The sequence below is a fragment of the Podarcis gaigeae genome (assembly GCF_964106915.1).
Source record: "Podarcis gaigeae genome assembly, chromosome: 9".
Lineage (NCBI taxonomy): Eukaryota > Metazoa > Chordata > Lepidosauria > Squamata > Lacertidae > Podarcis > Podarcis gaigeae.
Window position 1 is genome coordinate 67,520,753 of NC_139685.1, and position 12,117 is coordinate 67,532,869.

Here is a 12,117-nt window from a genome sequence, read left to right on the forward strand (position 1 = left end):
AATAAAAGGAAAATAAAAATGTTGATAAAAAACAAATATATATTTGAAAAATCACAGTAGGTATGAGATAACGCTTACTACGTAAAAATTGCTTGAAAAATGAAACACTGCGGATAAAAAATATGATAACTTTATTCCGAAATCGAGATAAAGGGAAGTCGATGAGTGTTTGTCAATGTAAGTTGAGTTGTCTATGTTTTTATGTATTACATGTTTCGTTTTTCTTTTTTTTCTTTTATCCTTTTTTCTTGGCTGTGTAAGTATGTTTGTGATATGTATGATATGTATGTATGTTAAAAAGCAATAAAAAATATTTTTTTTTAAAAAAAGGACAGTTAAATGTAATCTAGAAACTAAGAAATGCATAATAAGGGATAAAGAACGGCAAATCATCAGTGGTGTTGATGGAAGTCTAAAAATAGTGTATAAGATGAGAAGTTACGTTGTATGACTGTTGGAACTGATATGTTAAAAAAAATCAGTAAAAATGTATATGTGTGTATATATATATATAGAGAGAGAGAGAGGGAGAGAATCATGGGTTCCTCCTCCCCAGGAGCTCCCAACGCGCTGTCCACTTTAATGAAGCTAGTGTGTGGCACAAGCAAAGAACAGGGCAAATCGAGGAGAACTGAAACCTTATCATTCAGAGCTGAAGCTTACAGGGGCGGCAGACCTTTAAAAATGTCTTGTCTGGCTGGTCTACTTCCTCCTCCGTTGGGAGATCTGTGCTGTTCTCTTCCCCTCTCGTTTCTGCACTAACGGGTTTGTTTTGGCTCGCCTTGCCAAGCCTGGAGACACGAAAACACCCTCCCACAGTGCGGCTGAGTGTTGCTAAGCCCTCTAAATTTAGGACCGGGCGAGATGCGGAACAGAGAAAGGGAAGGCAGGGAGAAGATCTGGAGTTTGGTAGGGCAGCTGCCTTGTTTTGATCATAAGATCTGGCAAGTAAGACTTGGGTGTCAACCGGTGACTCGTCCCTTCGTCCCCAAACATAGTGCGGAATGATTTCTATATGCTAGGGATGGAAACCTTGATAATGCCACTTCGTTGCCTGGGTGGAGCATGGGGTGTGCGTGTCAAAACTAGACTACTGTAAATTTCTGTTTGTGGTTCCACCCACTCTGGCTCTGCCCAATGCTCACTTGTATATGGCCCTTGGAAAGTGGTCCAGAAAGGAATGCGTCCCTCAGTCTGGAAAAGGTTCCCCAACCCGGTTTTATGGCTGTGTGATATGGTTATTGTTGTTGTTGATGATGTTAATAATTTATTATTTATACCCCGCCCATCTGACTGGGTTTCCCCAGCCACTCTGGGCGGCTGCTAACAAAATATTAAAATGCAATAGTCTGCCAAACATTAAAAGCTTCCCTAAACAGGGCTGCCTTCAGATGTCTTCTAAAAGTCTGGTAGTTGTTTTTCTCTTTGACATCTGGTGGGAGGGTGTTCCACAGGGCGGGTGCCACTACCAAGAAGGCCCTCTGCCTGGTTCCCTGTAACTTGGCTTCTCACAGCGAGGGAACCGCCAGAAGGCCCTTGGCACTGGACCTCAGTGTCCGGGTAGAACGAAGGGGGTGGAGACGCTCCTTCAGGTATACTGGAATGAGGCGAACCTGTATTGCAAATATTATTATGTGGTGAAGGTTGCAAGCAATCTCTCCAAAGATGGCTTAACGCAGGGATAGTATTTGCCCCCATAGAAACTAGCTCCTGGAAGGAGGTGGAAAAAATAAAGCATGTGAGAGAGTATCAGACAAGGGAAAGAGTTTGAATCTTTACCCCTGGTTAATGCTGAATAGAGCATAGCTGGGAAGGTCTTGTTAACATCTGGCCTTGTTTAGAGATGGGAGGGGGCAAGTGGACCTGCAACAAAATGTTGCAGTATTGAGTACAGCCACATGAGGGATGGAGCAAGCTTGCTTTCTCCTGCTCTGGAAGCTAGGACCCAAATCAATGGATTCAAGTTAAAAGAAGGGAGGTTGGGACCCAGGTCAAGCAAGGAGCACATGGGTAGAGTTATGTTCCGGCCAGCAAAAACCTTCAAGAAGAGTACAAAGAAGGACTGTTGTGTTGTGTGACTTGGGAATGTGGGAAGGGCCACATCCAGGCCCCTGGCTGGTGATTCCCTATCTCTGTGCCATTATGAAGAACAGAAACTCATCTGCCAAATGTGTTTCTAATAGGTAGATGGTTTTATGCTTTCTCTTGGGCTGCGGTCTTCAGATCATTTTCTCTGGAACTGTTTGTGTTGTCTGTGTGGGAGCACTTGGATCAGTTAACTGATGAGGCACACCTGAAAAGCACCCAGTCAGGGCAGTTCTTCCAGTAACACCTGTTGAAATCATCTTTCTGGTGCTGTCCAAGGCCTGGGGGAACTCTGCTAGCCAAGGCAGGTGTCCACCGTTCCTGCTTCTCCTCCGCCAGTGCAGAGGAAAACTTTGCAGAAAATAATATTGCTGGGAACATTCATGGCAGGCAGCAAATGCTTTTACTCATGATCCCCGACAACTGATAGGTGGCATCCGGCCTGATTTGATGCCTTTGAGAGCCTTATCCTCTCAAAGGCATCCATTGGATGTCACTGGGTTCTACTGTAAGGAGAGATGGAATGTTCTCCCTGGTTACTTTTTCTGTTAAATTTACAGTAAGAGTTACTGTACTATCTCTGATTTGGATTTGATCTGCCACAGGCTTGGCCAGAAAAATGCCACTACCAGGTAATGCGATGATATGGACGAGGATAGGAACAACTGCAAGTCATTATTGTATTGTTGTGAGTTGTGAAATGAAACCTCACACAAGCAAAAAATGTACAGTGGTACCTCGGGTTAAGTACTTAATTCATTCCGGAGGTCTGTACTTAACCTGAAACTGTTCTTAATCTGAAGCACCACTTTAGCTAATGGGGCCTCCTGCTGCTGCTGCGCTGCCGGAGCACGATTTCTGTTCTCATCCTGAAGCAGAGTTCTTAACCTGAAGCACTATTTCTGGGTTAGCGGAGTGTGTAACCTGAAGCGTATGTAACCTGAAGCGTATGTAACCCGAGGTACCACTATATTGTCCTTTGCCACCCTGGTGCCCTCCAGCTGTTTTGGACTAGAGAATTGAGTTCTAGTCTGAAACATCTGGAGGGCGCCAGGTTGACAAAGTCTGCTCTTAGTGTACTTGGAAGCCTGTGTGTGTGTGTTTGTGTGTCTAGCCTAATGTAAAAATAGTCAGAGTGAAGCCAAGTTCCTGAGACATATTGCAAGATAACAGAGTGACTCAGAACTGCTTTCCTCGCTCTGAAGAGTTTTGTTTTCCGAGTGCCCCATAAAGCGTGTGGGTGTGCATGCCTTAAGTCTGTCTGAATAAGAGGTTAAAAGTTAAAGTCTCTTAATCATCCCCAAAGCATTCCCCTCTGTAACATTTTCTTGTAAGCTGTACATGGAGATAAAGAGCCCCCTTTTCTTTCCCATCTACTGTGTCTGCTTCTTAATGTGTACTTGGAAGATCCCACTTAATCTGTTGACTTTGTAGGTGTGATGATTTGAGAGGCTGAGACTTTGATCCAGGGGTTTGGAGTCAGGTTCCACCTTCTGCTCAACTGGAGAATTGCTGGCTGATGAAATAACCCAGCTGCTGAAGGCTGGCCATCCTGAAACCAGTTCTTCTTTCTCCTCCTGCTTTTGATCAAGTTTTATATTGGAAGAAATTAGCACCGCTGCAATTGGATTAGATTTCACCAGACAAGAAAGTCCTGAGGCTGCATGCATTTCTTCATATCCTGAACTCTGTGCTTTTTCGTCGAAACCCATTTTGTGGCTAATCAATGTATTTTCACATGTCTGTGTCAAGCATCTGTACACCTCTCCAAATTTTAAGCTTGTGAACAGCAAGGGTGCAGGGAGGAGGGTTGAACTTTCATATACAGTCGTACCTTGGAAGCCGAACAGGGTCCATTCGACTTCCGAAACGTTTGACTTTCAAAGCGCGACTTCTGATTGGCTGCAGGGAGCTTGTCAGGTGTTTGGCTTCCAAAAGAACATTTGAACACACACTTCCAGTTTTCGATCGCTTGGGAGCCAGATTGTTTGACTCCCAAAGCATTTGGGAGCTGAGGTACAACTATCTGCAAATGCGGATATGTGCATTTAGTTAGGAGGGGGCCAGAATTGGTGGTGGATCCTCAATAAGTGTATTTTAAACGGCCAACTTGCATCAATGTCACATTTCTCCTCAGCTTATGTAGTCCATCAGCAGAACCAAGAGATGGAAATTTGGGGAACTTATCTGAGGCAAACTGCAGTGCCTTAGTCTGATTTTGTGGGTTGGCATAGAGGAAGGAAATAGAAGAAGTGGCAGGAAGAGAGACGTTTCCTTGCCCAATGCAGATTCTGCCCACACTCAGTTTGGACTTCTTTCGAATGGGGCCTTCAAGAGAAACTTGTTCTCCTTCCCCTAATCTAAGGCATGGGTAGGCAAACTAAGGCCCGGGGGCCGGATCCGGCTCAATCGCCTTCTAAATCCGGCCCATGGACGGTCCAGGAATCAGCATGTTTTTACGTCAGTAGAATGTGTCCTTTTATTTAAAATGCATCTCTGGGTTATTTGTGGGGCCTGCCTGGTGTTTTTACATGAGTAGAATGTGTGCTTTTATTTAAAACTCGTCTCTGAGTTATTTGTGGGGCATAGGAATTCATTCATGTTTTTCCCCAAAATATAGTCTGGCCCACCACATGGTCTGAGGGACAGTGGACCGGCCCCCTGAAAAAGTTTGCTGACCCCTGATCTAAGGTATCAACAACGAGCACTTCTGAAACTGTTACCAGGCCAGCTTCAATCCTGGATAAACCAAATTTATTAAAAAGGAATGGACCTTGAGATCCTTGTACTCCGTAGCATTTGATATCTACACATCTGAGTAATTTTTTAAAAAATGATATACCTGACACATAAATCTGCCCCATGGTTCATCTACCCCAGCACAATCTTATTGGGAACAGCACCAGGGGCCTGAGGTCTCTTTCTGAGCCTTGCTATCCAAAATCCTTGAAACCTAGTCTGCTCCCTTTGCAGGTTCTCAAGTGCAGCCATTCCCAACATGGTGCCCTCTAAACAGCTGGGGGGTGACGTGAGCTGCAGTTCGAAACATCTGGAGGGCACCAGGTTGGGGAAAGCTGCTCTGGCACTTGTTCACCATTTGGGTTCACACACCCAAGGCTAAGGAAGCATCAGCCCCTGGATTAGTTTGATCTGTGAGGCTGAAAACTGGAACGGTGTGCTACACTTGAGCATGGACCACTGCCCAGCAGCCCCTCCTTCCCATCCTCCAGCTGCTTGGTTGTAAATAATGACATAGAAAAGCAGCTTTTTGCCTCAAACGATCTCCTGCCTCCTGCCGCACGGGGGAAGTTTTATTGCAGGCTTTGGCTGGGGTCTAAGTCCATCGTAATTCACTCCGTAAATCTCTCTGCAACCGAATGGGGCAGAGGCGGAATTCTCCCAGGGTCCTTGGTGGAATTGTCATGCCATTATTGTCCTAATTCACGCTAAGCAAGCTGCTTGGATCTTGGGGTTCTGAAACGCATACGCTTTGCCTTCTGTTTTGTTAAAAAGAGAGGTAGGGGGTGCGTTTAGAGGAAGCTCGGCTGGTTTAAGCCCGGCTTTGAAGAAAACTTGCAGAGAGAAGGGAGAAAAAGCAGCCGTCAGAAAACATATCAAAGAGAAACTGGTCTTTAAAAGGCTGGTGCCACTTAAGGACAATGTTGTAGTTGTAGTGTAGCACCTCTTCCTTCCTGAGGAACCCCCCCCCCCCGACAGCGTTCGAAATTCTACAGGCACCAGGTACATTTTGCAACTGGCTATTGTCCCTTTGCAACCAAGGGGAGATGCCCAGGTGCCAAGATGGCGTCGGATGTCTCCACTATCTGGAGGTGCGTGCCTGGGGAGGTCCTTGGATCTTGACCATTTTCACACAGGAGCAACACATCCTGTAGAATTCTACCCATTATATTTTGTCTGCACGGTCAGAATGAATTCCAGGAACCAAAAGGTTGTACAGTGGTACCTTGGGTTACATACGCTTCAGGTTACATACGCTTCAGATTACAGACTCTGCTAACCCAGAAATAGTACCTTGGGTTAAGAACTTTGTTTCAGGATGAGAACAGAAATCGTGCTCCGGTGGCGCGGCAGCAGCAGGAGGAGGCCCCATTAGCTAAAGTGGTGCTTCAGGTTAAGAACAGTTTCAGGTTAAGAATGGACCTCCGGAACGAATTAAGTACTTAACCTGAGGTACCACTATATTGGAAAATAAAACTTTCAAGTCGCCTGGCCCCAAAATGGGGCATTCTGTTTTGGCGACTGTAACAACCCTGGTTTAAGGAGCCCTGGTTTAAGGACCTAGCTCATATATCTTGAGTCTCTAACGCTGCCCCCTGATCAGCTCTGAGGGTCCCTCAACTCCTCAGAGCAGACTGGGGCAGCGCCTAAGGGAGTCACAGAGTGGAGCAAGGAGAAGTCCCATTGCACAACTGTATATTCCTGCATTGCAGGGGGTGGGGTGGACTGGGTGGAACTCAGGGTCCCTCCCAGCTCTGTGATTCTATGAGCAAATGCCTTTTCTCTCATGGATGGGCACAACTGGAGATTGCCCAGTGTGTTTCGTTCTGTCATGCGGAAGTCTGGAGGAGCCCCAAGTCAGATTATCAGTCCATCTAGTTCAGGGGTCAGCAAACATTTTCAGTAGGGGGCCAGTCCACTGTCCCTCAGAACTTGTGGGGGGGCGGACTATATTTTGGGAAAAAATAAATGAATGAATTCCTATGCCCCACAAAGAACCCAGAGGTGCATTTTAAATAAAAGCACACATTCTACTCATGTAAAAACACCAGGCAGGCCCCACAAATAACCCAGAGATGCATTTTAAATAAAAGGACACATTCTACTGACGTAAAAACATGCTGATTCCTGGACCGTCTATGGGCCGGATTTAGAAGGCGATTGAGCTGGATCCGGCCCCCGGGCCTTAGGTTGCCTACCCATGATGTAGTTCAATATTGGCAGGTAACATCTCTGTAGGGTTTCAGGAAGGGAGTCTGTCCCAGCCCTGCCTGGAAATACCGGGGATTGAACCTGCAACCTTCCGCATGCAGAGCAGGTGCTCTGCCACTGAGCCGTGGTCCTTCCCCTTGCATGGTGATGTTCCTCTTGGCTCCAATGGAACAGAGTGGCTCAGTCAGTAGAGCATGAGGCTCTTCATCTCAGGGTTGTGGGTTCAAGCCCCACCTTGGACAAAAGATTCCTGCATCCCAGGGGCTTGGGCTATAGATGGCCCTTGTGGTCCCTTTCAACTCTGCAGTTCTATGATATGCAGAGGAGAAATTGTTTAGATTTGGACAGGAGTTGTCGTCTTTATTCTAAATCTTGCATCCTGAGTCCTTTTGGGTGACAGCGATAGGATTCCTATACATTTGCACTTGTGCTAATTCCTAATTTGTGCGCTCTCAGCTGACTTTCCCATCAATGAAAGGCTTGGGAAACATTTTCCCACTCTGAATTTGAGCATATTTATCAGTGTCTTATGTGAATGTATATTGGAATGTTTACATTCAATGATGTATTGGAATCTGCTGGTCCTTTGTTTGGCTTTTAAAAAACAAACAAACAAACAAGGGACACTTTTGCCTTTAGATGTCTAAAGCAGGTCTGGATCCCTCCCATTATCTCATATCCAAAAAAATTATATTGGTGATATAAGGAAGAGTCTGGGTGCTCTGTTGCCTCTAGAGTATGACAAAGAGATGTCTATGGGAAGCATCATTGGGGGAAACTGGTGCATGTTTCTGTTTTGGGTTTTGCAAAATAGCAGATGGAAGGAAGTGATGGGGAAAAGGAGCTCATCTGCGGTCATGAAGTGGCCAAGTACCATTTGTCTCTTCTTTTTCTGCTGCTGGTGATCCCCTCTGAAGACAAAGGGACTTCCTACCCACTTCTTCTTTCCCCAACTGCCTTCTCCTTCCAAAGCGGCATGTGGCATTCTCACACTGCCTAAAATTTCACCTGCTGCGCGTCTGTCCCCTTCTGCGAAGGCACGTGGGTCTGTTTTATTCTTTCCCTTCATGCACATCCCCCACCCCACCCCCTCCTGACTTATTGGTGCTGGGAGGAATCCAATCCCTGGTCGAACAGCTGCTCAGAGTGATGAATGTGACTTTTCAGATGCTGAGCCTGCTGCCGTCCCTTATTTTGATGCAAATCTCCTTTGGCATCTTAAAAAGAGGGATTAGCGAAGGGAGAGGGGGGTTAGGCAGGCCAGGGGAGACTCTCCAGCTTGGTGTGCCTTCCACCTTCCCCAAGCCACTGTGTTTTAGCTTTCTGTCTTATTGTTTCCTTGCTCAATCCTCCAAGTCTCGTGCAGAGTTTGAATGCCTTCATTGTCTTGACCTGTTGCCAGAAGCAAGCCAGACCCTTTGGCTCTCTGTGCTGCATGGTGCATTTTCTTCCTTTCATTTTTTTTTTTGTCCCCAGGAATCCAGCTAATAACTTAATAGCTTCTCCTCCCCTCCCTCTGAAAAGTGCTTTGTTAGGAGTTTTGGAGCACACAGATGGAGAAGGAGGGTGGGGAGAGAAGCTACGTATTGACAGGCTGTCCTGTTACCACTTGTTTTCCAAAATTGGGGCCTTTCCTGGACTGCAACACACCAAGTCCTGCATTTATTTACTATTTAAAAGAGTCTTCCCCCCATCAAAACAACAACATCAGCAACAACAACAACCCCCAATCTCCGGAGGATTGGGCACACAATAGAGCATGGGTAGGCAAACTGTGGTCTAAACCACAGAGCCTAGGGCTTGCTGATCAGAAGGTCGTCGGTTCGAATCCCCGCGACAGGGTGAGCTCCCGTTGCTCAGTCCCTGCTCCTGCCAACCTAGCAGTTTGAAAGCACGTCAAAGTACAAGTAGATAAATAGGTACCGCTCCAGCGGGAAGGTAAACAGCATTTCCGTACGCTGCTCTGGTTAGCTAGAAGCAGCTTAGTCATGCTGGCCACATGACCCGGAAGCTGTACACTGGCTCCCTTGGCCAATAAAGCGAGATGAGTGCTGCAACCCCAGAGTTGTCCGCGACTGGACCTAATGTAAGGGGTCCCTTTAGGCAAACTAAGGCCCGAGGGCTGGATCTGGCCCAATCGCCTTCTAAATCCGGCCCGCGGACGGTCCAGGAATCAGCGTGTTTTTACATGAGTAGAATGTGTCCTTTTACTGAAAATGCATCTCTGGGTTATTAGTGGGGCATAGGAATTCATTCATTCTTTTCCCCCAAAATATAGTCCGGCCCCCCACAAGGTCTGAGGGACAGTGGACTGGCCCCCTGCTGAAAAAGTTTGCTGACCCCTGCAATAGATAAAGAGAAGAGGTGGCATCTGCATTTGCAATTCTATCTTTGCGGGAAGCATGGAATCAAGCACTTCCCAGGCACACATGTGTGTGCAGTGTGCTGGGACTCTTTTTTGCAGAGTCTCAGCTGTGTTAAGGATGGGATGGAGAGCAGAGTTCATGGAGAATAAGGCTATCAGTGACTGCTAGCAACTATGGGTTGGAGGCAGCCGTGTTTCTGAATGCCTGTTGCTGGAAACCACAGGAACAGAAAGTGCCCTTGCATTCCAGTTCTCCTTGAGGGTTTCCCGCAGGCGTCTGGTTGGCCACCGTGAGAACAGGAGGCTGGACTAGATGGGCCACCAGCTGGATCTTCTTATCGGGGAGAGAAGAAGATAAACTGCTTAGGTCATCGGTCTGTCGAGTTGTCTATTACAATTGGCAACCAGCTCTCCAGGGTTTCAGGAAGAAGAAGAAGAGTTTGGATTTGATATCCTGCTTTATCACTACCCAAAGGAGTTTCAAATTACGAGTCTACCGCTCTTAACCACTATTGGCCCCACAGTAACACTATACCAAGTCAAACCACTGGTCCATTTAGCTCTGTACAGTCTACACCAGGGGTAAGCAACCTAAGGCCAATGGGCCACAAGCGGCCCACGGGGGTCGTTTAACCGACCCACGAGCCACCCCCGAAACGAGCCACCCGCTCAGCGAGTTCCCATGCACTACGCTAAACCAGCGCAGCGCAGTGCGGGGATTCGCTTCCGCAGTGCCGGAAATCGCGTCTGCGTATGCGCAGATGCAAAAAATAATGTCTGCGCAGGCGCAGGCGCCGGAAATCATGGGCGCACACACTTACATGCATGTGCAATCCAGCCCGCTGAGTGAACCAGCCCAGGCGAGGTAAACCTTGGTCTACACTGACTGGCAGCAGTCTCTAGGGCTTCAGAGAAGAGTCTCTCCCAAGCCCTAACTGGAGATGCTGGGGAGTGAACTGTATGAAAAGCATGTGCTCTGCCACCGAGCTCCAGCCATTTCCTTCATTTGATCTTGAGATTAAAACTGTTGGGAGTCTTGCTCAATCAAGGGTGTGGCAGCACCATTCAGGATGAATGACTCGTGGGGCGTTCTTAGCAGGTTCTCCTCTTTCCTGTTTGACTCCTCCTTGTTGTCCATTTCATTACTTGCATGCCTGTAGCCCTTGCAGATGCATGCATATGGAGACATGCCAACCTCTTGCATGAAACTTGAACAAATGTACATTCCTGGCAATTTGACTCGTAACCCAGAGGGGCGGGGAGATGACTGTTCCGACATCATTGCTGTGATCATTCCTTTTCCCTGAACACGTGGCTGCATCAAGGATGGGATGCGTTGTAGGCTGTGTGACTGGAAATGGTTGTGTTGTCTTCTTCAGCGATCACTCGTAGCCGAGTAAGGTTTTCTTCCATCAACATGGTTTTAACAATGAGTCTGTACACACACATCCTTCCACAGTGGGGACATTGGTTCCCGGGCAGGAGTTGATCACGGTGTGCAGTGCCTCAATGACATAGAAAGTCTGTTGCATTTCTGACAAAAGAGCAACTTGGGGCCATCGGTTGAGATTGAAGCATCCTCTGTGTGACAAAACCCTGATGCATAAACCCTAGACCATGGCAGCCATCCAGGATGCTGTCTGGTCCAGACTGTGCTAGCCAAAACAAAACAGCCACTGAAGATAATCCCTGTTGCCCAGGACAGGGTGTGTCGACATACCTCTTGCTCTTTCTTGTGGAAAGTCCACCAATCTAGGATGCTTGAGAATGATGGTTCCCAAGGGGATGAGAGGGTAGAGGGACTGTGGAAGATGTGATGTTCCAAGGGAGGCAGAACCCGAAATCCGAGTCGGTGGGCAAAGAGCTGTAGGTACAGTCCTGACTGATTCAGGATTACAGCTCCGAGTAACTTCCCTGGAGGAAACTGACAATCGTCAGGATCCCAGGCAGAAGTTCTATTGCAGGTGTGTAGAAGGAGGACCATAGACCCTTCAGGTGAACTTCAACTCTCAACAGCCTCAGTGAGCATGGGAAATGGCCAGGGAAGGTGGGAGATGCAGTTCAGAAATATCTGGAGGGCATCACCTTGGCTTCTTTGAGCCATGTGCCACCTTTAAGGACCCCCAGGTTTGTTGTGGTACACACTTTCCCCAGTAGACAAATCTACAGATTTGGGTTCCAATTGACATGACCATACTGGATGGTTTGGAGCAAGTCTCTGTTGTCCAGTCCAGCCTTCCCCAAACTTGGATCCTCAAGTGTCATTGGACTACAATTCCCATCAACTCTGACTTTTGGGCCTTGCTGGGGCTGATGGGAGTTGTAGTTCAGCAACATCTGGAGACTCAAGGTTCGGAAAGGCTGGTGTGGTCTAACCACACCTTCTCGAGTATAAAACGGGATTTATGAGTTACCAGAAAGGATTTTCGTGGGGATTAAGAAAGGGAAGAATCATAAATGAATTGCCTCGCCTGAATATTGTGTACAAACTTTTCTCCTTCCTCTGTATTTGCTTAGGAAAACATGCCGCAGACTCCTCCCTTTGCAGCGATGTTTGACAGCAGTGGTTACAACCGAAACCTGTATCAGGCCAAAGAGGACAGCTGCGGAGGACTCTATTACCATGAAAACAACTTGCTGTCAGGATCCTTGGAAGCCCTCATCCAGCACTTAGTGCCCACTGTTGATTACTACCCTGATGTAAGTCTCCTCCTTTT

The 12,117-nt window shown here is 47.2% G+C and overlaps 1 protein-coding gene across 2 annotated transcripts in view; it reads left to right on the forward strand.

Moving 5' to 3' along the window:
• The window catches only part of RASGEF1B (RasGEF domain family member 1B), a 249,594-nt gene that overhangs the window by 209,675 nt on the left and 27,802 nt on the right, over positions 1 to 12,117 (forward strand). For both annotated transcript variants that reach the window (XM_083756618.1, XM_083756619.1), the window contains one exon: positions 11,918 to 12,100. In XM_083756618.1, coding sequence (XP_083612744.1) covers positions 11,918 to 12,100 — 183 coding nt within the window. The remainder of the gene's footprint in view (positions 1 to 11,917; positions 12,101 to 12,117) is intronic.